Source organism: Puntigrus tetrazona, chromosome 14 (genome assembly GCF_018831695.1).
Source record: "Puntigrus tetrazona isolate hp1 chromosome 14, ASM1883169v1, whole genome shotgun sequence".
Classification (NCBI taxonomy): domain Eukaryota; kingdom Metazoa; phylum Chordata; class Actinopteri; order Cypriniformes; family Cyprinidae; genus Puntigrus; species Puntigrus tetrazona.
Genome location: NC_056712.1, coordinates 14452667 through 14478240, shown reverse-complemented (window position 1 = coordinate 14478240; position 25574 = coordinate 14452667). Strand labels below are relative to the sequence as shown.

At 36.7% G+C, this 25574-nt stretch overlaps 4 protein-coding genes across 4 annotated transcripts; 2 read left to right on the top strand and 2 right to left on the bottom strand.

Annotated features, from left to right (window-relative positions):
* Positions 1 to 386: 386 nt before the first annotated feature.
* Positions 387 to 4489, top strand: tmem33 (transmembrane protein 33). The gene is made up of 8 exons (XM_043258043.1): positions 387 to 519; positions 1227 to 1300; positions 1520 to 1614; positions 2143 to 2330; positions 2426 to 2493; positions 2584 to 2717; positions 3308 to 3391; positions 3564 to 4489. Exons 2-8 carry the CDS (start codon positions 1253 to 1255, stop codon positions 3691 to 3693), a joined length of 747 nt encoding a protein of 248 aa, XP_043113978.1. The 5' UTR covers positions 387 to 519; positions 1227 to 1252; the 3' UTR covers positions 3694 to 4489.
* A 664-nt stretch (positions 4490 to 5153) lies between these two features.
* ccna2 (cyclin A2) lies at positions 5154 to 8993 on the bottom strand. The gene is made up of 8 exons (XM_043256518.1): positions 8376 to 8993; positions 7208 to 7448; positions 7022 to 7128; positions 6685 to 6908; positions 6392 to 6596; positions 6182 to 6295; positions 5891 to 6024; positions 5154 to 5817 (listed from the first exon to the last, which is right to left on the bottom strand). Exons 1-8 carry the CDS (start codon positions 8586 to 8588, stop codon positions 5766 to 5768), a joined length of 1290 nt encoding a protein of 429 aa, XP_043112453.1. The 5' UTR covers positions 8589 to 8993; the 3' UTR covers positions 5154 to 5765.
* Positions 8994 to 9590: 597 nt separating this feature from the next.
* Positions 9591 to 15704, bottom strand: bbs7 (Bardet-Biedl syndrome 7). The gene is made up of 19 exons (XM_043256652.1): positions 15188 to 15704; positions 14952 to 15017; positions 14491 to 14553; positions 13958 to 14133; positions 13645 to 13831; positions 13432 to 13504; positions 13229 to 13345; positions 13017 to 13147; positions 12803 to 12887; positions 12573 to 12675; positions 12262 to 12454; positions 11449 to 11523; positions 11284 to 11349; positions 11038 to 11177; positions 10792 to 10956; positions 10602 to 10711; positions 10255 to 10358; positions 10015 to 10138; positions 9591 to 9869 (listed from the first exon to the last, which is right to left on the bottom strand). Exons 1-19 carry the CDS (start codon positions 15221 to 15223, stop codon positions 9736 to 9738), a joined length of 2148 nt encoding a protein of 715 aa, XP_043112587.1. The 5' UTR covers positions 15224 to 15704; the 3' UTR covers positions 9591 to 9735.
* A 1177-nt stretch (positions 15705 to 16881) lies between these two features.
* anxa5a (annexin A5a) lies at positions 16882 to 24948 on the top strand. Its single transcript, XM_043256923.1, is given in 14 exon segments — positions 16882 to 17083; positions 19457 to 19491; positions 20916 to 21000; positions 21181 to 21261; positions 21264 to 21274; positions 21588 to 21701; positions 21861 to 21951; positions 22285 to 22364; positions 23081 to 23131; positions 23560 to 23653; positions 23740 to 23835; positions 24139 to 24197; positions 24413 to 24535; positions 24614 to 24948. Coding segments are annotated over 14 exon segments (1182 nt in total). The 3' UTR covers positions 24674 to 24948.
* The last annotated feature ends 626 nt before the right edge of the window (positions 24949 to 25574 follow it).

Sequence of the window (25574 nt, the reverse complement as noted above, 5' to 3'; positions counted from 1 at the left end):
GGTTAGCGCTATTGATCGCGCCGAACTGACTCTGGCATCTCCAGAGCGGCTCCGGCTTTCTTGCTCGCACTTTAATTTATTTCTTTCAAACTTTTTTCAGAACTGCAAAAAAAAATAAAAATAAAATAATAATAATAATAGTGTGCGAGTTGAAAACTGTATTTTCAATGCTCTGTGGGGGTTTATATTGTTTGTGGTAACAAAGACGACTTTGATTATCATTTTATTATTTAACATTTATTTATTTTAATATGGAGTCTATTTGAAATATAGTGAAAGCAGATATTTGAAAAAAACAAACAAAAAAACAATCGATTGAAAGTCAATAGCGCAAAATAGCAAATCACGTGGGCCTGAAACATCGCGAGATCTCGGTAATCCTCAGAGGTCGCGAGGTCGACTCAGCTGACCAACCTCTCGCTTGCGTGATTCCGGAGTGAAGCGTGTGCGCCCCGAGCGGTGAAATTAAAGCCAAATTTTACCTTCTCACAAACCCTGATAATCAACAACATAGTGCAGGTATTGATACAATTCGTTTTTTCGTAAATAGGCGCATAAGTTCCTGAAATTTCAGGGCTGTCAGTGGTTGTAGTCGGCGTCTATGTGAAGAGTTAGCTTGTCGGCTACATTGTTAGCTTCTCTTGGTAATCAAGTGTTCTAGATTTTTCCGACATATTTCAATTGAAATTAATGGGCTACTTTATGACTACACGAAGGACCATTCTTGTGTTAATATTTGCGTATTTTAAAAGAAACTGGCAACGATTGACGTGTTCAATAATATTTACAAATCTGTAATTTGTGCCGGTTGATTTTTCAGTTGTCATGACTAGTCATTCAGCGTTTACATTGAGAAGAGTAGTTCTGCGTTGGCTGAACAGCATGCATGTATCTCCTGCAGATTTGTAATAGTGCCTTGGTGATAAACAATACAGTATTTTTTAATCAACAAACTACTAAGAAAGCGTCATGTTTTAATAAGCATAATTAACAAGTGTCGAGCTAGTTAGAGCTAACGTACTTGTGTTTTGCCCACCCCCACACCTGGCAAACTACACAAAGACTAACTGCTTAAGAACTGTTTCAGGGTTTAGAAAGATTAACTCAAGTCACTTTGTGCTTTTCTTCATTTCTGGAGTTAATAACCAACCTGCCTACTTGAATGTTTGATGTTTTTTTCCCCCTGAAATTCTGCATCCAAGCTTATTGTGTTTATTTCTCTCAAGAAATAGAGCCTTATAATATATGAAAGATGGCAGACACAGAGCAAAGGAGTCCACCTCCTCAGGCAGGCCCTGTGGTAAGTTACTGTGTGTGTGTATGTGTGTATGTATATATATATATATATATATATATATATATATATATATATATATATATATATATATATATATATATATATATATATATATATAAATGTATGTATATTTATGTTGTTGTTGCTTTTTATAAAAAAATGCATTTTAAAGTTCATAAAATCATTATAACCTTGACTCGTCAACATATTCATGTATTGCAGCAATTCCTCTTGAGTAATAAGCTGGAAACAGCTATGTGGTTGTCACGGCTGTTCACTGTCTACTGCTCCATCATGTTCATTCTGCCACTGCTTGGGTGAGTCATGTTCTTTTACAAGGCATTTTCACAAGCTTTTTTTTTTACCATGCTGTTTTATTCAAAAACTGGGTGCAACTTCTTAAATGATCAAATGAAATTTACCCACACTGAATTCCATTCAAAAAAATCTTTTGTCTGTCAGAGACTAGAAAAAAAACATCCCTACTATCTAGTGCAACCCAACTTGATTAAAAGTGAAATTTTAAAGTGAATTTGCCTCGGATGATTCAGAAGACAATCTCAATTCTCAATGTTGAATATTTCGTAAGTTCTTGTATATTTCATATTTGTACAGCTCAAATTTGTACAGCTTTTACAAAACGCATTCACATTCTTCACCCTAAATTAAACATTTTAAGAATTGAGTGTTGGTCCCAAACACAGTAGGCAGTAAAAATATTATACTTTGTGAGATGACATTAGTAATATAAGGACTATTTAGCATAGTAAAGACACATCAACACTCTCAAATGTCTGTTTGAGTCAGATATTGGATGAAGAATTGTTTTTTTTTCCTCTGTCCAGGCCTCATACAGCTACTAACTTCTATCAGAGGGCATTGCTGGCAAACGCCTTGACCAGCGCTCTGCGTTTGCACCAGAGACTTCCTCACTTTCAGCTGAGCAGAGCCTTCCTGGCCCAGGCCTTACAGGAGGACAGCTGCCACTATCTCCTCTACTCCCTCATCCTAGTCAACTCCTACCCAATCACAAGTATCCTTTCTCAAAGGAAATAGTTTGGGGGAAATATGTTTTTCGTCTGTTGCAGCATCATTTTGTCTTTAAGTATCCTTGACTTTTGTTCTTAGTGAGCATTTTTCCAGTGTTCCTTTTCTCACTTCTCCATGCCACCACCTACACTAAAAAAGTCCTTGATGTAAGTCTCTGTCCTTTTGATTTATATCGCTGAGATGTGTATTTGTCATAATTCATTCCTGAGATTTGCGTCTGTTTCATCTGTTTTCAGGCCATGGGCCCAAATAGCCTTATGTTTGTGAGAAACTTTTTGAACAAGCTCACAGCCAATCAGCAGAACATCTTGAAGTTTATTGCTTGCAATGAGATCTTCTTGATGCCAGCCACAGTCTTTATGCTCTTCAGGTATGGCTTTTCTGACTCATGTAGTATAATAAGTAACCCCAAACCTAGCAAAAAATTTTAATTTCTAGTAGATGTTATTTATACGACCAAAAAATATGACATTCTGATAGCTTGTGATGAAAATCAGTGAGATCTTTGTAATAGTGTATAAGCTTCTAATATAAATGCATATAAATATCAGTAGTATTTATTGTTGGGTCAAAACATATGATGCAATGCAACTGCATGTACAAATAAACATTCCTCAAAACCCTTATTTATATTAGATACTCACATTTTAACGTTATTTAAAAAAAATGTAAACCTAAAATGTTTCAGTCTAGTAAATATTCTTGAAAAAACAACAATGTAAGTTGAGTTTCTTTTATAAAATTATTAAAGATTTCACAGCCTGGATATGAGGCATGTTTTAGGTAGTTTAATTTTTATTTGCTAAAAATGATAATCGGATTGTGCAGATAATTTTTTTTTTTTTTTTCTTGAAGTTTTAATATTTTATTGGGTGGTTTGTTGGTGGTAAAAAGCATGATTTTTACCATGCCGTGTTTCTTGTAATAAAGATTGAATGATGTCTGCTTTGTGATTCACAGTGGTCAGGGCAGCTTGCTTCAGCCGTTCATCTACTACAGGTTTCTCACTCTGCGCTATGCTTCAAGACGCAACCCATACTGCCGGTAAGAAACTTGTATCTCATGTAAACACTGACTAGTGTTAGATGTACACACGCGCACTTTACTGAAAATACGGGTAATGCACGCTGTTCTCCATTTAATGAAAAGCAGAGTAATTTTTTAATGCATAATAAATATAGAAGTGTATCTCATATTTGCATTCTTGTCCTGTCAGGACTCTGTTCACAGAGCTGAGGATTTTGCTGGAGCATTTTGTGATGAAGCCCAGCTGTCCGGCCTTCTTCAGGCGGATGTGCCTCAACAGCATTGCTTTCATCAGCCGCCTTGCTCCCACCGGTGTCTAACTAACATACACATACCACTACACACAGTTCACAGATTGGGACAGTTTTGAGATTGACTTACAAACAAGATGGCCAAGTCTGATCACTCAGAGATGGATGTCCTCCTCTGCACTGAGGCGTTTACTATGTTTGGAGAGACTATCAATCTGACAGACTTTATCCAAAAAACAAAACAGCAAGATGATGTATCTCTGGGAGCATATTTCTAAGGGGTACAACTGTTTTCAGTTCATTAGAGCTTTTATATTCATATTGATTTTCAGGGGGTAGAGAGAAGCCCTTGAGATGTCTAATCTTAACTGTTAGGGTAAATAGATATAGCTCTTAATAGCTTGTCTTTCTAATGAAAACACACCACATTGAGAAATCACATTTCAGCAGTCATTAGGCTTGTCTGTTTTGTTTCCATTTTTATATGTTCTTGCTAAGTTTTTTTTTATTGTACTGGATTACCTTGAAAATCTTAATGTACTTTGCCCTGAGCCTTTCCCAGTAGTTGACAATGGTCTGAATGCCATTTGGGTTCAGGACATTTCAGATGTTACGCGAAGGATGCCTTTTTCATGTGAACATATGATCGAGGTGTTGTCAGATATTCTGTGATTCTCATCTACTGCATAGAGCCCTATACTCAACTGTTTATGCCTTCAATGCTGTTCATTGTCAGGGCAAGTTGTAACTGCATTTGAGAATTTGTCAATTATTTGCTTGTTCAAGGCATGTTGTCGCTATATTTATTGCCTCTGTTTATAACTATGGTCTATGTAGATGAATAAAATCAAATATGAAATTAAAAGGCACAGCTACCAATTACTTTTTAATTTCAGTTAAAATTTAAGCAATAGAGCTGATATGGAGCACTAATATGTTGCCATATTCAAAGTTTAAAATAAAATGTTAATCGCTATATTCAAATATATAAGTTAATTAACAGAATAACCATGGCTGATAGTAACATGCAAACTGGACAGCTGTTACATTTAGGCAAGTTTTTTTTTTTTTTTAAAGGAATAACCTCCAAACCCTAAAGGTGATACATTTGATGTTATTGAGCTCTTAATGTTTCTAGAATGTTTATATTCCAAGGTAGAGTGCCAACAACAGACATTAGTCCATGGCCACAATTTAAGATTGTCCTAAACCAGCAAGTTAAGAGCTACTTTTAGCTTTAAGATGTTGTGAATACAGGCCCAGTTGGCCTAAAGAACAGGTATTGTTTTAGAACAAAGGGTTTTCGATCCATTTCAAATGTTGACTAAATTGTTTGATTTTCACATTAAAGTTACATTGGGATCAACCACCCATTAAACAGGTGCACTTAACAAAAAAGGCCACCTACTTAAGATTTAATTGTAACATTCCTATTTTTGCAGGAGCACAAGACACCTTGAAACAGCACAAGATTTCAAATTTAGTTTTGCCTTAACCAGTGCTTCACTTTAGTAAATAAATTGCAAGGATAACTTTGAATAAATCACAAGTTTAATTTGTGAAATGTATTGCACCCTGTAATGCACTTTAACAATGACAATTTTTGTAACAACCCAATTTAACAGGTTGGGCAAGTCCATTAAGCATTCGGGTGACAGGAGAAATCACTTGCCTGTTTCGTGCTAAGACTAGACCCAAGAAGCAGTAATCTCACATTTGGTTTTACTGTGTATCGGAGCATTATGCAGACCTTAGAGCATCAAACATTAGTAGAAACAAGACAAAAGCACATTAAAAAGGCCAGCAGCACTTTAATTAAGATGGGAAACAAACAAACAAAAAAAAAAAAAAAAAGTGCAATGCTGGGAGTCTTCATAAAAATAGAATACACTGAAATATTAAAACAATGCTTGATTACCTAATGTACAAATATCTGGTTGTATCAAGCATTATATAAAAAAAAAAAAAGTGCAATCCTGAAGGATTGCAGATAAAAATGTACATATCACTAAAGATCTCACCATTCCCCTGAAATTGAGGCCATGGCTTCAGTTATTGGAGTTATGGGGAAGGGAGGGAAGACAAAGGGTGCACAATTCCCTTAGGAAGTATGGGACCAATGAACAATGTTGACAAGCTGGTTAATTCAGCATCAGCTTCTCTGGAGGCTCAATGAGAGAGACTTCATGGTACCTGGGAGGAAACCAGAAGCAAGCATTAGCCATTGTCAACACTGCTGCTGAACATGTAGAGAAAGCAAACTTACTTTGAGCCCTTGTATTTTTCCCTAACGGCTTGCTGTGCATGCTGAGAAGCACCGAGGTAGGTCTGATGTAGATCCTGAATGCACGGCATAAGATCATCCAAAGTGTAGCCAGTCATCTCAACGAGTGCCTTCGCCTGCCAGAGAGAGGGTTGAGGAAAAAACTGAAACCCACTTGTCAAGGTATCAAATTGGATGTTAAAGCACTTCTAAACCAGCAGGTAGCCAAGGGCTCTTCTACCCAACAAACAGCTTTACAAAGGCCAACATACTAGTTAAATTGTGCAGACCTACCCATGATCCACCTGCAATAGTGTGATTGGCTAAAAAGAAAGCTGCAGCAGCAGTTTGAGATGGGAGGTACTTCAGGAAGGGCTCACAATCTATCAAACTCAGCTCACCAAGAAACTGAAGGGAAGGAGAAAGAGAAAAAAAGTCAAAATTTCATGCGACAACAGGGAATCAAAACGATGTAACTACTGAACTGCAGGAAGCACTTCTCACCATTGACAAGCTTTCCACTTTGCTGCTCACAGGTTGGTGCAAGAAATACTGGGTGAGGAACTGATTGATTGTTGGAGCGGCAAGATCAAACGAGAGAACTGTTAGCACCAGATGCTCCATCCTCAACACTTGTTTTTTTGTGTAGGTGTCATCAGTGATGTAAACAAATTCTGCCACCTCTGGGGGATAGATCTCCTCAAACTTCCTACAGTCAAACAGAGAAGTGTGAGCACGGAGAACGGCAAGGGGAAGGGGGAGGTTGTGCAGTCAGACATTAAGGCAGTGGTACTTACGAAGCCAAAAGCATCGCAGCTGTGCCAACCAGTTGCAGTTTCCCTCTCAGGACAGACATGGAAGACAAAAAACGGTCGATGTAGTTCACAGCCAGGTACAGGGTCTCATTCTGGAGCTTGTACTCCTCTCCCACCTCCACTAACCAGTCCACCAGAATAGCGCGCATGCTATTTGTGATGTCAGGCTGTTTCTTCATGTAACCTGCTTTTGGTTTTGACTTGACCTGTGTGGCACAAAAATTAAAAAAAAAAATTAAATACTGAGCCAATTTATAGAGAATGTCATTAAAAGGGGAGATTAAAATTGACATGCAACATTTAACTTGCATACCCTTACCTCCATTTCCCGCAAGTGTGCATGTATTTCTGTTGCATAATCTGAGACTTCATTGACATTTGTGGGCCTCTCCTCACCATCAATTATTGACATATCCATGGGAGAATCTATTCATTGAGAATTATACATGTTATTTCAGGTTTCTATACAGAGCAACAAGGCAGAGCAACGTCAGCTGTTTCTTACCAAAACTGGCCTCCATGGGTAGATCGATAGTGGCAAGGGGCTGCCTTAGGCGGGTTACAGTGGGATTTAGTGTGAGGGGGGAACAATCCATGGTTGCTCTTTGGGTAGACAGTTTCTTAGAGCACGCACCATCAGGCTCATCCACATGGATCTGAAAAGCAGGTGGCCTTGTGGAGGGCTTCTCTCCAAAGCTTCTGCCATTTTCTTCAGATTTACATACAATTACTTGGGGAGCAGAGACCTGAAAACAGAAAACTGGATTAGTGTTGGTAAAATTACCACCATACTACACGGACAATTACAGGCCCTTTGTGCAGTAGCTTCATCACGTGGCAGGTCAATTCGACCAATTCCAAGTTTGAAGGTTTGTAAATACAAGTTGATGAATTGTAGCTAAGGTAACATGCAATCAAAAATAAACATGCTGATGTGAAATGAGGACACCGAAAAATGACATTCAAGAGCTGGTTTGGGTTAATTTTTTTTTTTTTTTTTTAAAAAAAGGCACACACCATACTAAACTATTTTCCCCCAATGGTGTAATGAATCATGAATTAAGCTACATTTTTAAACCACAACAAAAAAAGCACCTGTTGCAGGGCCCAGGCAAGTGGAAAGTAACAAAACTATGCAAATCTCATGTGGGGAAGAAAAAAAAAGGTTGATGTTTGGCAGAATGACAGCCTCAGTCACAATATTTTGCTGCACACCGAACGTATATAAATAAAACCTCTGGAAAGTGAGGGAACAACGGTTACAAATTTTTGGTTGACTACCCCTTTAACTAACCAGCCAACCCGGTTTACTAGTAGTGAACGGGTTTGTAAAATGGCGGTCTGCGCATTGGGAGGGAATGAACTGCGGGTATTTAACATCGCATTTCATTTTAAACTGTGGCGCCATAAAGGCGGTTTGACCCAAAAGAGCAATCAAAAGGGAACGAGACTGAGGTTTTCGACATTGAAAAAGGAAAAACTATGGATGCGAGCACTTTAACTGGCTCGGCTAAAGCAACGTTCAGTTAATCGAATCAATATTATGAAATTATCGCTTGTTAAATCAAAAGATTGATTGCTGGAATGTATACTTATACATGCTGCACCCAAGCTGATGAAATCGGTCTATAACAGAAGCACATTTCATAGTCATGTGCCATGCGTGCTCTAACCTGTTTAGCGCCTCGCAGCACGGGCTGTCGGCGCGGATTGTTCTCCAGGGCGCCCAGCACGGTCCTGTTGCCCGGTTTAGGGTTGACATTTTCCCGATTTTCAATTCTGTTCTTCGCTGCGCCGCGTAGTCGCGAGAGCATGTTTTCTTGATTGTGAATTTCTGCCCCCGAATCTTGAACCGCGCTTCCTTGCGTTTGACCGACAGATGACATCCTTACAGCAGCAGACCGACTCAAATCGACCCGCAAGATCGATCGACGTTTGAAAGCCTTTAAAGAGCAGCTTTTGATGTCGCTTAAGATCACTGATCAAGCAATTCGCACGTGAGTAACAAATAAAGCATGGATGCGCAGACAAACCAGGGAAGCTGGAAGAAGTGAGCTGTTGAGATCCGGACAAAAACAATATAAACAGTTGCCAGCGGCGTTTTACAAAACCGAGATTCGAAAATAAATCATGCAACAGTCCTAAACTACAGAAACCGCGCCATGCCGGTCAGCTAAACCCCTCGACACGCCACGGAGAGCCCACAAAAGACGCTTCTATGAAGTCAAACGACGGCGCCTTGTTGCTTTTTTTTTGTGTTGTGCAGCTGCTTGGTTTGATTTTTGTGGCTGTCTCAGTTCAAGTAGCCCGCGAGTATTGAAACGGGCCAATCAGAATGCAGCAAGCTCAAACGTCATTGATTATACGGAAGCCTGTGAAGTACGAACGCGATTTTGCTTTTATTAACCGAGCCGTTGAGAATGTCTTTCATTGGCTCAAATGAATTTTGAAACTTTGAGCACAAAGTAAAATTTAAGCTCGTGTTAGCACATTTATACATTATAAACAAAAGTCAATAATTACAAATATATAAATATAAAGGGTTAAATCTTATATTTGAGGAACCGTTCTGCCCTGGCTGTACTTAAAAGAAAAAAATACTAGAATTAAACAACAGAATGTTGTTTATGTGCATAATTTTTTATTGTTTTAGCAAGTAATCACTATAATAGCAAATAATTGCTCATACTACTGCACTGACATAAAAATCACACCACACCATTTTAATTGTTTTAAATAAATAAAAATGTATTTCAAAAAACTCTCAAAATATGTTTGATTAAAGTTTATGTCCTGACTGAAGGACTAACAAAACAGACACAGCTTTTCATGAAAATGTTTATTTCTGTAGAAATGCAACTAGACAATGAATGAAACAACTGCAGTCATACATGTTTTTTATGTTTATTACACTGAACATTTTAATTTGAATCTGTAGTGGTACAACCAGCTCCTACAGAATACCTAATGTTCATAGCAAAAAACAAAATTCACAAAATATATTTCTAAAAAGTGCTTTAATTTTGCATTCTATTAAGCTTCACTGAAAAATTCCATCAATGAATCAAGTTCATAGTTGTTCAAAATTGCAAGTAGTTGTGAAACTTTTGTTTTGACATTTTGACCTTTAAATTTGAACTTGTCAATGAACAGATCAGTGATCATACCTGTAAGAAAACAAAATGGTTTGTTTACTCAGAAATCTTTCTCAAGGGTTGATTGTAAAAACATTAATTGTACAGACATCTGCTATGTGAAAAACTTTACAAAATATTACAAATATATTGTAAAAAGCCACCTGAGTTCACTTACCATACAATCGTTCTAAGTGAGCTGGTTGTTTCTTATATTCTTCTAAGAGCTGGGCAGATTCATCAAGTATACTGCGATACTCTGGAATCAGAAAATCTGCATTCCCTTCATGCACCTGTAGCTCCTGCATGCAATACACAAACACACACAAACACACACTCAGGCTTGTTTTTGTTTTGTTTGTTTTTTTTTTACAGTTTTTCAGACTTGTTTTTTTGCAAAGTCTTTTGTATAATTTACCTTTAAAGCATCAATAAGCTGAACTTTTTTGGCCAAAATTAACTGATACTCTAGCTTGGGATGAATCATCTGAAGAGTATGGCTCACAGAATCCTCATTCACCTCTGAAACCAATACAGCAAACACATATTAATCATACTTGATGCATGAAGAACTGAAATCATGTGTAATGTAATCTGGTAATAACATCCATCTCAGGTGAATCAATCACAAGTGGTCAGCTAGTATCATTATGCAACCCAAATGCATCTACACTGACTTACACTACTTGTGATTAAATTAACCAAAGAGAGAATCTCATTTATTAGACCACATACATCAGTTAAAACATAAGTCTGTGAATTTACCATAGGATATATTCAGATTGATTTTTCGCTTTGTGGCCTCTTTGGACAAAACATCCTTCAGTATGGATATGGTAGAAATGTTGTCCGATTTGAAGTTTGCCTCACCTTTACTGAAAAACATTAAAATGATAAAGACTGTTTACGATGCTTGTAACGCAATCATCTAGTAGTAATATATTTTGAGTCTCACCAATAGGTGGCTTCTAGCTGTGTGCCCAAAAAAGTGTTCTGAAAGTTGAATGTGATGCTGTCTCCTGCCGGGGTTTTCTCTGGCACCTCAGGCAGACAGAACACAACCCAAGAATGGATCTCTGCAAAACTGAACTGCCCTGTCAGTCTCAATGTGTTCATGGGCCTAGTCACGAAGAGAGAATGCTTAGCTGGCAGAATAAATGCTTGATAAGAATTCACAAGCATTGCGTGTCTCTAAGCTCACCGCTCCTGATCGATTGCGTGTGTCCTTTGGTGGAGGGAAAGAGGTTTGATCTGGTACTGTCGAACTTGGCAGGTTTTGGGCTGAAGCCTTGGCGTCACGTAAGCCTGAAGGGTGCCATACTGACCCTCTATAGACCTCACCTTAGATAGAAATCAAGTTATCAAGTATTGCCTATCTTGGAATTTAAAGAACATGCAAATGTATGTTATTACACTGAAAATAATGCAGACACAAAGAAGTAGACACCTTCAGTTCCAGTCTGGTGGTATTTGCTTGGCACCTGTAGGTGGCGAGGAGGAAGTTCCCATTTGACTGTGAGGGTTTAATGAACAAAAAAAAAAAAACAGTTTTGGAAACAAATGTGATGTGATCATTAAGTAAGGTCAGTAATGTGGCACACAGGTGCATTACCTCTGAATCACATTCACTGAAGCTGACCACTGCTGAGTTCTTATCGACATCCAACAGGTCAATGGGAACGTCACTCTGTCAGAAATGTAGGGAAGTTGAAATCACAACCCAAAAATTTGATGCAAAACTTGTGAAGATCAGAAGAACATTGATTACAAAACGATGGATAAATTAAAATGGATAGTTTCAGTTCTGAATGCTGATTGGTCAGTACAACATTCCAGACATATAAAAAAGTAATATATAAAAAGACCCATAAAAATGCTTTTACCATGCAATTAACTATTTCTTCTAGTAAACTAATCAAGCACACGTTTTAGTAAATTGTGACATATGCTAACGATCAAATATATATATATTTTTTTAAATAATGATCACTTATTATCACTAATCGAAAGCAAGTAAAAACTGTTTTCACATTGTTACCATTCTGAAAAAAATCAAAGAAGCCTTAAAAAATATCACGGTTTCCATAAAACAGCTAAATGTGTTTAAATCAAATCTGCATATTAGCATGATCTCTGAAGGATCATGGGACAATGAAGACTGGAGTAATGGCTGCTGAAAAATCAGTTTTGCCACCACAGAAAGAAAATTACATTTTAAAATATGAAAACAATAAAACAGTTGTTAGAATATTGTAGTAATTTCTCTCAATATTACTGCATTTACTGTAACTTTAATTAAACAAATGCAGGCTTAGTGAGCAAAACAGACTCCTTCCAAAAACACCATAAAAATCTTACCAAACCAAATGTTTTAAATGGTAGTTCATATGAATAAAAGCAAAATGAATTGGTGTATTTCTCTCACCTGTAGCAGCAAGTTATCAATGGCAGTCTGCACCTCTAGTGTGAGGCTGTAGCTGGCATCATCCTGGCACAATGTGAATTTGTCATTGATGCTAAAGACTGGCACAGCGGACACAGCTGTGCTGGATTGAGAGCTCTGCTGGTATTTTTCTCTCCCCTGTAACACTTTCGCCTGCAACTGCTCTAACTCTGCCCTGTAAAAACACATGCATGACAAAACTAGGCATGTCAGAAGGTGTTTCAAAATCTAAACTAGTTTAGTAAAGAGATCTTTGTTTTTTCAGATACATCTAGATAAAAGCCTGATAGTACCTGAGTGAGGCCACCTTCCCCTGCGTCTCCCGGCTCATCTTGATCTCATCCCCTGGGCCTGCAACCATCTGTTGAGGTTCTGTAGTAAGACCTGACACCCATCCTGGAAACCAGGCACAAGACTTCTCAGTCAGCACAGGTGAATAATAAAATATATACTGACATGACCAACATAGAAGAACACACTGTTCTTAGAAAACAGACTAAGCTAACAGCAACAAACAGCTAACCTGTGTAAGTTGTTGTAAGAACTTCATCATACATTTCCTTTCCAACACAGCCACCCTGGATCGATGTCACACTCTCAGACAAAACCTTGTACACATTGAAAGAAAATTATCTCAAGTGTAGTGCAGAAGAATTTATTTTAAGTCATGATTTTGACTAAATGACTAAATGAGGGTGTTCCATCTATAACTTATCAACATTATATGTAACACTCACATTCTCAAAACGCAGCGTTGGCTCATTTGAACTGTCCAACCCGTAGACCTCCACAGTCCCATCATCTCTTCCCACCAGGATATCCTTCACACCATCACCAACAATGTCAAAGGTATCAATACAAAGCACACCTTAAAAAATACCAATACAAATTAGCATGGCTTCAATTTTTTTCATATGTAATAACAAGCCTCTTGTTATCTAATTTGCACCTCCTTTTTTCTTCTCATTATCCAGTTCCCAACTAGTAATGGGTCCAGATTTGGTAATCTGCACAAGACCTAGTTTCCCATCAGCTGTTCCATAAAGAACTTCCTCACCACCCTTTCCTGAGAAACAAGATTTCATGCATTATCAGTTTCTCTGACTGAACCAATACATGCATTCACACTAAAATGACTTTTTTAGCACATACCACCATCTCTGTTGAGAAGTTCCAGAACAGTTGGAGGTCCGGGAACTTCTACATCATACTGAAGGTCAGAGCCCTAATGGAGCACAAAGTGTAGGATAACTGTGGAGTTGAGCATGAACATGGCCACCAAGTAATAGAGTCCCAGTGGCTGCTAAAGTATAATTTGATAACAAAGGACAGATAAAGAGAGACCAACATGCCAAGTCAGACTACCTGCAATACTCGAAGTACTCTGTCCTGGCAGGCCAGGATGGGCACAATGCGGCCCACAGTCTCCACGGGTAAACACAGGACGTCATTGATCTTGTCTCCTGAAAGGTAGTAGTCCTGATCCTTGCAGTCACAGTAATGGTTATAAATGTAACTGGCACACACAAACAGATCTGCCCCAGAAACATGCCTGTAGGAAAATAAAGCACAAACAGAAGTAAAAATTACAATGTAATACATGCATTATCAAATTTAGTATAGAAATTAGTATAGAAATCAAGTCAAGAGAGTCTGAAAAACAAGAAGCAGATCTCACATGGCATTTATGCTCTCTGTTAGGTTGGCTTCAAATGTAAGAAACTGTTTGCCCTTTTTTGTATATGCCCTCACTTCAGAGCCAGAGCTCACAAAGATCTTTTCCTGTGGGGTTCCCAAAGCCCCTCCAAGCTCAAGTCTGGAGATCTTTTGACCTGGAAGCGATTTGAACACAGGCTGGAAAAAAAGACATACATTTATTCTCCAAATGAGGAAAAAAAAATATGATTTTGTTTTGTTGGTACTCAAGAAATATTTCTGTTAAATTCTATTAAATATCGATGTTGAAAACATTTTAATGTTTAATATTTTTGAGGATAATGAGATACGTTTTTTCTCAGGATTGTTTCATTAATAGAACGTTCAGAACAACAGCATTTATTATTTGAAACATATTTTATAATATCAAAAATGTTAATGTCACTTTTGATCAATTTGATTCATCCTTGCCTGAATTAAAGTATTCATTTCTTATTGACTCAAATTTTTGAATGCCAGTGTTTACTAAAAACAGGAAACACTTCTTATACATACCACAGCCTCCCCTTTTTTCATTCCAAAACAAGTCACAACACCATCATGATCTGCAACAGCCACCTGAAATGAGAAAGTGACACACTAGAAGGACAACAACAACAACAACTTCATTTGTCAAGCAATTAGGCAGTTTATAGACAAATGCTTGTTCCCTGTTTGATTGAGTGGGGGAGAAATGTCAAGCGCATGCTCAAATAAACAGGACATGTCGCATGCTCTTTCACGAGTAGGATCTAATTTCCAGCTCCCTTGTTTTAACGAGTAAACCCATGTAACAGTCTACAACAGAAACCTCATCACCGTTGTAGTTTTTTAGCAGGACTGTCAGCACTGAGGAATGAGTAATATTATTTTTGATATATGATGTGCGGCAATAATTATGTTTGTGGACAGATGATTTTGACGAGCTTTAATGATGCTAAACACGGAATATTCTTTTAAAAGGGATGAAGGTATACCTTTTGAGTTGCTTTTCGCCCCACAGTTGGAAGAAGTTTCATGGTTTTTTGAGACGTCACTCCAACCTGAGAAAACAAAGATGACATGGCCATTAGCGAATTTCCTTTTTGATAATGAATAATATTTAAGTTTCCTAAATGTCTCGGCCAGTTTGCATTTTAAACACCCAAGTGCCAACTTGCCGCTGTAAATCACAGCCGATGTACAAATACAAACAGAGCCTCCGAGAACTTACCTGTAGATAATCAACGTGGTTTAAATTCAATTCCATCTCGTTTCTTAGACTAATCACAACGCAGGTCCTTTAAAATTGTCACAGGTTAAGTTAGCCGTTTTCTACGTAGCGCTGATATTTTAAGATGCTCCAGTAACGTACGACTTAGCTGTTACTGATTTCCCAAGATAGTACTCTGAAAACAAATATATATTTCGAGCTTTTCTGATGAACATATAATACAGTGGTCCTGGCTAGTCGTCACAACCGAATGGATTATCCTGCGGATTAGTTAGTGGCTGATTCTGCCGCAGATGAAGTGGCTAACATTAGCTGCGTCGGTTGGTCCGCTTTACAGGGTGATTCACGTCATGTTAACACGTAGATTAAAAACTATAGCGCCTGTTCATAGACGTTTATTCAAACGATGTGCTTCCCTTCGCGGACAAAATAATATTCCGGCTAAGTACAGCAGCAGCAAACGTGTTTTTGTTTGCAGCTAACACGTTTCCTCAGCAGCGCCATGTTTGTCAGTCACGCAAACCATCTCTGGTTACCATAGTAACAGCAAACGTTTGCCCAAAAATACTGTAGTTAAATCTATCTATCTATCTATCTATCTATCTATCTATCTATCTATCTATCTATCTATCTATCTATCTATCTATCTATCTATCTATCTCTATGAGTTTATATCTATCTATTTCTATCTGAAACCATAAGTGAGTATTATAGGTATATATATATATATATATATATATATATATATATATATATATATATATATATATATATATATATATATATATATATATATATATATATATATATATATATATATATATATATATATATATATATATATATATATATATATATATATATATATATATATATATATATATATATATATATATATATATATATATATATATATATATATATATATCATGCTTTTAGTTATATTTCCCAGTGCTCTAATAGTATAAACAATTTTGAAATAATTGAATATTTACATTTCATTAAGTTATTAAAACATGAGTTATTTGGTTTAGGTTATGTAGGACTACTAGTAATAGGTAATAGTTATTTCATTAATTAAGCTATTCCAAGCTATTCCTCAGGTATTTTGTTCTCATTTTTTATTTTTGGATACACGCCTATATGTCAACAATTACTTTTACAGGAAGACGTTTGCTGAAAAGACATTAATTTTGTTTATAATACATTGATTGTATTTATTAAACATTATATTTTTTCCTAGTTTTAGGTATAGTTGGTAAACAACACTGGTCAGGCTAGGCTGGTGCCCATTGAAAACAGGGAAACAGACCAAAGGTTGGCTTTTGTTTATGTTTTTATATGTAACATAAAAACATTGATTTTCATTGTTAGAACATTAAGCATTTTTATTGACATCGTAGATTTTAATTAGAGACAACATTTTGGTCACACGCGCACACAGATGAAGGGGTGTGGATGTGACTCAACAACAGAAGGAGGAGGCGCAGCTGCAGAGAGGACTTCAAGCATCATTCTCATTTTGCACAACACCAAAGAGACACAGCATGCTTCCCTTTGGATTAAAAAGATTTAATGACGGAAGGACATGAAGAGCACACAGATAATTCTTACACGTGAATGAACTATCACACCGCTTGATTTCAGGGATCCATAAAGAGCTGCACTAGTTTTATGCAATTTTATTGCAACCGATGCCCTCCCCGAGGAGGTTCCTGGTGGCGTCCACCTCCTTGCCTCTTACAGCGGGATGGGGCTGGAACTTAAGCGTCTATTTGGGGCTCTTCACACTAATGCTGGTTCTGATGGGACTTCTTCTGTGGATGCTGCTAAAACAACTCAGAAACTCTGTAGGCAATAGCACCCTTCAGCCGCATCTGGGCTCCCGCAGACATCGTGGGATCTGAGAGAGAAGCATCATGGATAAAGGTGAAAAAAACAGACTTTTGGAGGACAGCTCTGATTTCTGAAGCTGCTGGACAATGAACAAAGTGAGAGCGAAAACTGTGCCTGAAAAGGATGAAAGAATGAAAAACTGTACTGAGGAAATTTTTAAAGCTTTACTACGAAAATGTGAGATGTATTTGCTGACTATTATTCCTTTATAGTATTGCAGATGCTTTATATATTTCAGCAGACACAATTCTGTACACGTTTTCTTTTATTGATAAAAATGTTATTCTGACATCAGTTCTTTGTAAAAAATAGATTACTGACTAGACAGATTTTCAATAACATAAATTCAACATATGTCAGTTTTTAAAGCCAATACTATTCACTCACACAATATTACACACACACACACACACACACACACACACACACACACACACACACACACACACACAGATTAATTAAAAAGTCAGTCAATATGTCTCCTAACTAGTTTGGGGGCAGGAATAGATTTTTTTTCTACTGTTTGTTCTCAGAAAGAAGACGGTTATTTATGAATAAAAAAGTGGAATCAATTTTGTTGCATATTGGAAAAATGTCTAAATTGAAAAATGATGTTTCAAAACGCAACCCTGAGTTGCTAACAAACAATGGAGACCTGTCACGCTCAATACTGTTTAGTGTGTTGTAACGCTTATAACAAAAAAAATGTGCCTTTTATATTATTCCTTTCTTTGGCACGCTAAAGCGAATAAAGTTAAATAAACCAAATAAACCTTAAACAAATGATATACTTCGTGTGTGTGTGTGTGTATGCATGGTTCAATCAGCATTATATCAATCACCGGGTTAGCAAAACATCTTCAGCCATGAATGTCAATGAAGCCAGCTCTGCTGCTTTTATTAAGCCATTCACACACACACACACTGTGTGTTTATGTTCATGAGGCAAGTGAGAACATTAAATTCACACCACACTGCATATTTAGTCAAACACACAGCAGGGTTCTTCTACTTACATGTAGTATGAGTGAATATTAGTGCACTTCAGCTGCTGACGCATTAGTAATTGATTGATAATTTTTAATCTTTTAATCTTGTCTCTCTCTTGCCTGGCAAGCAATGAGCACGCTTTATTTATGCATCACCTTAAAACAGAAAAACAAGGTTTATTTTGCTGTGTTGAAGTGGTGTATAAATCACAGAAATAAAATAAGCATATCAATAAAAGGCTTTGACAAAAGCATAATTCTTTAAGGAAGGCCAAAGTAATATATCTACTATATTGCCCATCAATAAGTATTCGGAGAGGGGTTCTCCGTGTTCTGGTTATTACTTCTGTCAAAGCCTGATGCTTCTAAAATGAATAATATTCAAAATATTGATTATGTTCAAAGCCGAGCAAACATCCTCCCAATGCCATCTAAAGAAAACATTTTGGAATATCTTTAGTCAATTTTTATAGTTGCACCAAAGTACACAAGATGTAATTTTGTCAAAGTATAAATAATTAGTTAATAATTGTTTTTAATTGCTACTTATTTTATTACATAACCATTTTGATAAAATTGTCCAATACAAAGGAGTCAATGAAAATGAATGAAAATGAAAATGAGCAAATGACACATAAATTGTTTCGGTGATGCCATATTCTGTTGAAATGCTATATTTAAATAAAAATAAATAAATAAAAACTGCAGCTTATATATATATATATATATATATATATATATATATATATATATATATATATATATATATATATATATGTGTGTGTGTGTATATATATATATATATAAAACATAGGTAAAATATGCCCTATACTGGCCACTTGTGGACGTTTGGAGATCTGCTGTAAAAGAGTTTCAAACGGATTTACGCATCTCACTTTCGCATCCTACGTCGTTTCTACAACTATTTAATTATTTTGAATAACAATAATTGAACCCTTTTGTCTACTATACGACGAGAAATATAAACCAACCAAGACAAGGACACCGAATATAAAGCCTACAGCTACCAACAACTACAGTCTCTATCGTTCCTCTGTTCTCCACGCCAGTCAATATGATTGACAGCTGGTTTTGAGGGCGTGTCCTTAATTCAGCTACAACAACTTCGCTGACTGTTGGCACGCGCCAGAAGACTGACCTCTCGCGACACAGGTGACTGTATACAGCAACAGGTAGGTATATTCGCTGTCCTGTAACAGCGTATCTCAAATGAGTAAATGACAGGAATAACTCGTGTACAGTCTTAAAGGTATTTAGCTATTGTGGGTACTAGGACGAGCAATTTGACATCATAACGTAATGAGTTTTAATTACTGCAGAACCGCTCTGATAACTTTATGTACTTTTTTCTTTTTCTTTCCAGAACTGCTCGTAGTGCTGCCTGTACCTGTACAAATGGTAAGAGCCGAGCTGCGTATGTATCATTTTGCATTATTTTTGTTATTTTTTAATAATGTAGTTCATGATGAGTTTTATTAGGCTAATCTGGGTCTTTGTCTTGCTGGTTTAAGCTTAAAACACTGCTTTTAAAAAATCTGTTTAACTACAAATACAAGTGTTATTAGTATGATAGACAAATAAACATAAATAAACAAACAACGGGAGCAGATTTGACAAAAATTAATTGCCATAAATTAAAATTCAAGAGTTAAGTTATTAGATCTGTGTTGGCATGGCGACGGTTAAGTCATCATGGTGGTGAAGGTGATGGATGATTGGATTACAGCAGATGAGACCTGTATCAGATCAGACTGAGGAAACCCACCGAATAGGTCACTGTATCTTTATCATCCCACACCTGCCAGAACCAAGCAAACACCCGTATAATGTAGTACATCTACAAGGATTAGCCGTGCTTGGGCTGGCATATCGTGTGTTGTTTCTTAAAAGTTTAATGCTCGACACAAGCTGCTTTTCAAGGCGTCGTGATTCTAAGACTTATGTGTGTTGTCATAACATTTCATTATAAGAGCAGCTAAAGATTAACGCTACTGCTTTTGGTATCAAATCTGATCGAAGGTCTCGGGGGTTAACCGATCCCTGACTTTCAACCTGAACTTGAACCCTAAACCCAAACCGTATACCTTATCTCATTCTTCACCGCAGCACTATCATTAACCTGAGCCACAATCTTTGTCTATCTTTAATCAGTTGTGTATGGGTTACAGATACTCTCTGTCTATATAGTGTTTACAGAGGTTTTAAAGGGTTACCGGAAAGATACAATCGCAATGTAAACAAGAATTGTGGAAATGGGTACTTCTAGCCATCGAAAGGTCAATAAGAGACCGAGAGCACAATTATTGCAAAACAGTTTCAATTGTTATCGGTTCATATCTGTCTGCTAAATTCAGTATTTACACATGGTAATGATGAAAGACATGAGCGATTGCATGCATGAGTTTAATAAATGAGGTTGATGTTGCTCATATTCTCAAACACCTGCGCTGGCTAATCCGTTCAGAATTCACCTGCTCCACATGCTTTTTTGTGCCTTGAATGATTATGCATGTTAATTATTTTTGTTTGACATTTTTCGATTCAGTCTGCAAATACCAAAACCTGGTTTTGTGCGTTTGGTTCAATATTAAAAAATATATTTCTCCCTGCAAACCTTTACATAGCTGCTGTCTTTTCTGATTTGAGATCATATCTGGCAACCAGTAAGGGCTGCAAATCATTTTGATCTTACTGGTGAATCTTCAAAGGATATCTGACAAGTCACGTATTTAAGAATAAAACCACTCCTAAGTCTGCTTTATGTTATATTATGATATTTTTTGCTATGCTATAGATTCATTTTGGTTTTGTATTTTCTGCAGGCAACCAGAGGAAGTGTGAAACCCTTTGTGAACTTCAACGCGAAGCATGATGCTGAAGTTTTGCGCAAGGCCATGAAAGGGATCGGTAAGTTTTACGAATCATATCTTTAATAGAGTTTGCTTCTTTTGCTAGGCGGTTTTTCTTTCCATCGTTAACAATCATAATTAGTCAGAACATAGTGGTAACTACACGTTCGTGGACTAAAGAAAAACATCTTCAGCTAATATCTTACTTTCACTCTCTTCTATAATGCTTTATTTTCAGGCACTGATGAAGATACCATCCTTATGTTACTGGCAGCTCGCAGTAATGCTCAGAGACAGGAAATAAAAGCAGCCTATAAAAAGCTTTTGGCAAGGTGAGCAGATTATATTATTATCCAGTGTCTGACCTGTCTAATTATGTTAAAATGTCTTTTCACTTTCAGGAAATTATAACAAATAAAGTCAAAAGACATCATTCAAACACGAATGTTGTTTCTTTCAATTACTTAGAAGCACCGCTGTGCATCAATAGCAGTAATAGAATCAAGATTATTGTTTTTATTCATTTTCTTATTGATGTTGATATAATTTAGAATGTCTGAAACAATGTTAAAATGTTAAAAGAATGTTAGATTTCACATCTTCAGTTCAATCGGCAATATATAGTCTCTTGGCTCATGTTTTCAGGATCTAGTGAAAGACCTACGGTCAGAGCTTGGTGGGAAGTTAGAGGATCTTATTGTGGCCATCATGTATCCGACCATATTATATGATGCACATGAACTCCATAAAGCCATCAAGGTAAAAGAAAAAATTTCCATCGTCAATGGGATATCATTAAAACCTAGAAAAAGAAAGAACAATAACAACAAAAATAGTGAAAATGCTTTTCCATTGTGATAAACTTGAGCCTATCTCGTCTCAGATTGGATATCTTTTTAATTGTTTATTTTCTTATAGGGAGTGGGTACAGAGGATGAGGTTTTAATTGAGATCCTGGCATCCAGGACGTGTGATGAGATAAAAGATATCGACAAAGTTTATAAGAAAGGTAACGTTCATCATTAGGCACAGGGTATGGCTGACGTGAAAATGTCCCACTATTGTAAAGTTTAAGCTTGATCATGTTTTTTTTTCTAGTTTAAATTGTCCAAATAATACATTTAAAATGGCAAGGGTCCATTTTTTGTAAGATTTCCGTTTTTTAAAGATGCTTTACTGTTTGAATTGCAAACAAACAGGCCATTATGGAGCATGTCTCTACAAGGCATTACTGTTACAACTGATCCCTTCCCATTACACTAATCCAATGAGACTATTAAGCAGCAATTGTTGAGATAAGTGTGAACTGTCACCAGATCCCATCTCATGTGTCTTGACCTAGAATATGGAAGCAAGCTGGAAAAAGACATCATGGGTGATACATCAGGACATTATCAGAGGATGCTGGTGATCCTTGCACAGGTAAAAAAACAGCTATCAGTTAAAAAATAAAGGAGAGTGAAAATAAAAATGTATAATCAGAAAATGTATATGTGTGTGTGTGTGTGTGTGACAGAGAGATAGAGAGAAAGAGAGCGCAATAAAGTACATAGAAAAGTAGAACGAAGTATGAATGAATAGTTATAATCTTTGATTTTGTGCAGCACTTTTAAAATAAATAATCAAATGAGCTAAACAAATACTTATAATGCTTTTAATTGGTAAAATATTTAATTCGTTGGATCATCAAAAATGTACATGCTGTGTAAGAAATTGACACATATATTAACTATTTCCAGGAAAAAATAACTATTGTCACGATATATCTGTCATTACTGTATTACCAGTATATAACATTTCTCAGACTGTGATATACAGTTTCAGTCAATGTGTTGATTAGGCCAAGAGATGGGAGAGGATACTAAAAACAGCAGAGAGATGAAACAGAGCAGCTTCCTCTTGGAATGATAACATGAGCAGCAGTGAAGTCATCCTTAAGTAATTAAAAGAGCTCTTGAGTTAATGTTGTTGAGAAGATTAAATGGTTCTCAGGGGTAAAGTGTGGGTAATTCAATATTGGAGTTTACCAGATTAGGGAAAATACCACGCCCCGTCTCAGCATATTTAGGGTGATGGAGGAGGGCTGATGTTTCTGTGACGCACTCTGACCTTGGTTATGTTTCTGGTCCTATACTCAGGGAAACAGGGAGGAGGGAATAGATGAGAGCAGAGTGGAAAAAGATGCAAAGGTAAAGTGAACGCTTTGATATAATATTATGAATTATTTCTTAAAGCGACAGTTTGCCCTTAAAATAAAGCGCCTAACACCAAACCAAAATTGTAACACTGTTGAATAAAGAAAAATGTATATCAACAGTTAACACATTAATGTTAAAACTAAATACTTTCTTTTGTCTTCTTTTAAAGAAATAGTGTAATTTTCCTTATCCTATTTCCCATGTGAAGTGGATGGTGAATAATGCTTAATATCTCCTTTTGGGGTTCACAATTTAAACTGTACGGCATTTGAATCCATTATTATAAATTGCACTTAGCTGTATTCGATTAATCATTAGAGTTGCGTATGTATGTTGATGTAAACATGGAAAAGACGTAACTGGATCCTCAGGTTTAAGTTGCGAACCTTAGAAGTGTTTGTTCATTGATCGTGTTTCAGGAGCTGTATGCTGCCGGAGAGGGGAAATTCGGCACGGACGAGGACAAGTTCATCAACATACTCGGCAACAGGAGCAACGAACACCTGAGAAAAGGTACACGCTTGTGTGCTCAAAGCCTTTTGATGCGTTCAGAACCGCCTTGAAGAGCCACCCTAATGGCTTTGGTGTCCCTGTTTCAGTGTTTGAAGCCTACAAAAAGATTGCCGGCTGTGACATCGAAGAGAGCATAAAAGATGAGTGCACTGGGAACCTGGAAGCACTGCTAATGGCCACGGGTACGAAAATCCCAGTCGTAATTTGTTATTTGGACAGACTGAACTGTCACTCTACGATAAAACAAAAGAATACTTCATGCAAAGTTCTGTGTGGTAAAATAGATTCGGCTTTCACAAAATCCAAGAAAATGCAAAGAAAAGTAACATTCACCATGTCATTTACTTTAAGATCAGTCCTATTTTCAACAATCATAGTCTCATAAAACAAAACAAAAACAACATGAGGGTTAGTAAATAATGGCATTGGAGGGTGATCTGTCCCTTTAACTGAAATGTAAATCTCTCTCTCTCTTCCTCCTTTAGTTAAGTGCTCAAAAAGTGTCCCTGCTTATTTTGCTGAATCGGTTCGAGACTCTATGCGGGTATGGAGGCTTATTTCCATGAGCATTTCATCTGTTTTTTTTTTCTCCTCTGGCAATCATGAATTGGATCATTTAGTGCTCAGTTGGATTATCAAACACTGACACTTCAAGTGGAAAAAGAAAAACAAGTCGTGGCCTGTTTGTTAAATGAATGTGTTGATCTGAATGATGATGAAACAGCTGATTTCACACGTTACTGGTCCGTTTATTTACAGCGTGCCGGCACTGATGATGAGTCTCTCATAAGGATCATGGTGTCCAGAAGCGAACGGGATATGTTGGACATCAGAGCGATCTACAAGAAGAAGTATGGAGAATCACTCTACAGCACCATACAGGCGAGTTTCCCAGACACACACCCGCACACACACTCACAACATAATACATTTTTTCATTGTTTTTGTTTTTGTTTTTAGGAGGACACTGACGGAGATTACCAGAAGGCCCTCCTCTACCTGTGTGGTGGGAATGATTAGAAAAACTAACTGCGTTCATTATTTGCATCCTTTCAAGATCTTCAGGTTTCTTGTGCACATTTTTCATTTGTGGTCATTTTTACATATTTAATGTTTTATGATTTGGGAACAAGCTGTTTCAGTGTCGGAGAGTAGGAGGGTATTGTGTAATGGTTTTGGTGTGATGTTTGTATACACATTCTTTAACAAAATTGAACGGTTTCAGAAAGGTTAATGAATTGTTTTGGTTGATGTATTGTTTCAAAACTGTGTGAAGACTTTGAAAATAAAATGTTTTGGACCTTGCTGGTGTCTGTCTTCATCACTTCCTCATTTTCTGTTGTCCAAAATAATACTTTTTGTTCCAGCAGATGGCAGTATGCTCTAACAAATTCAGCCTTTGTTGACCCATAATGTTCATAATGTTCTTGAGATGAGTTTTAATATTATTACATATGCGTTAACATCATTAGACTAAAGTAAGTTATGCTACAGTTAAATTAAATTTCACAAACGAAACTTGAAAGTGAAAATGAAAAACCTTTTATTCCATAACCTCAGTATATTTGCATACTGTGGTTTCATATCAATACATACTTTTAAAAAAATGATTTCACTAAAATTATTCCACTGCTTATTTTGTAGAAAGTTTTTTGGGGAAATTTAATGAGTAATTTAACCTAACCCGGCGGGTAAATTGATATTAATTTAACATCAGATATTATTCAAGATCATCAAGTAATTATTCAAGGCCAAAATGCTGCACATCATTTTCAATTCGGTTTGGAGGCAATTTCTTCCATGCAAAGTTAATCCCACGCTCAAACTGGTTTAATGCATATGATGGTCAATATGTTTGACGTTCAATTTACATCAAATCAAGGACATGTCAAAGTTTTAACGTCAGTTTAATTTGCATATT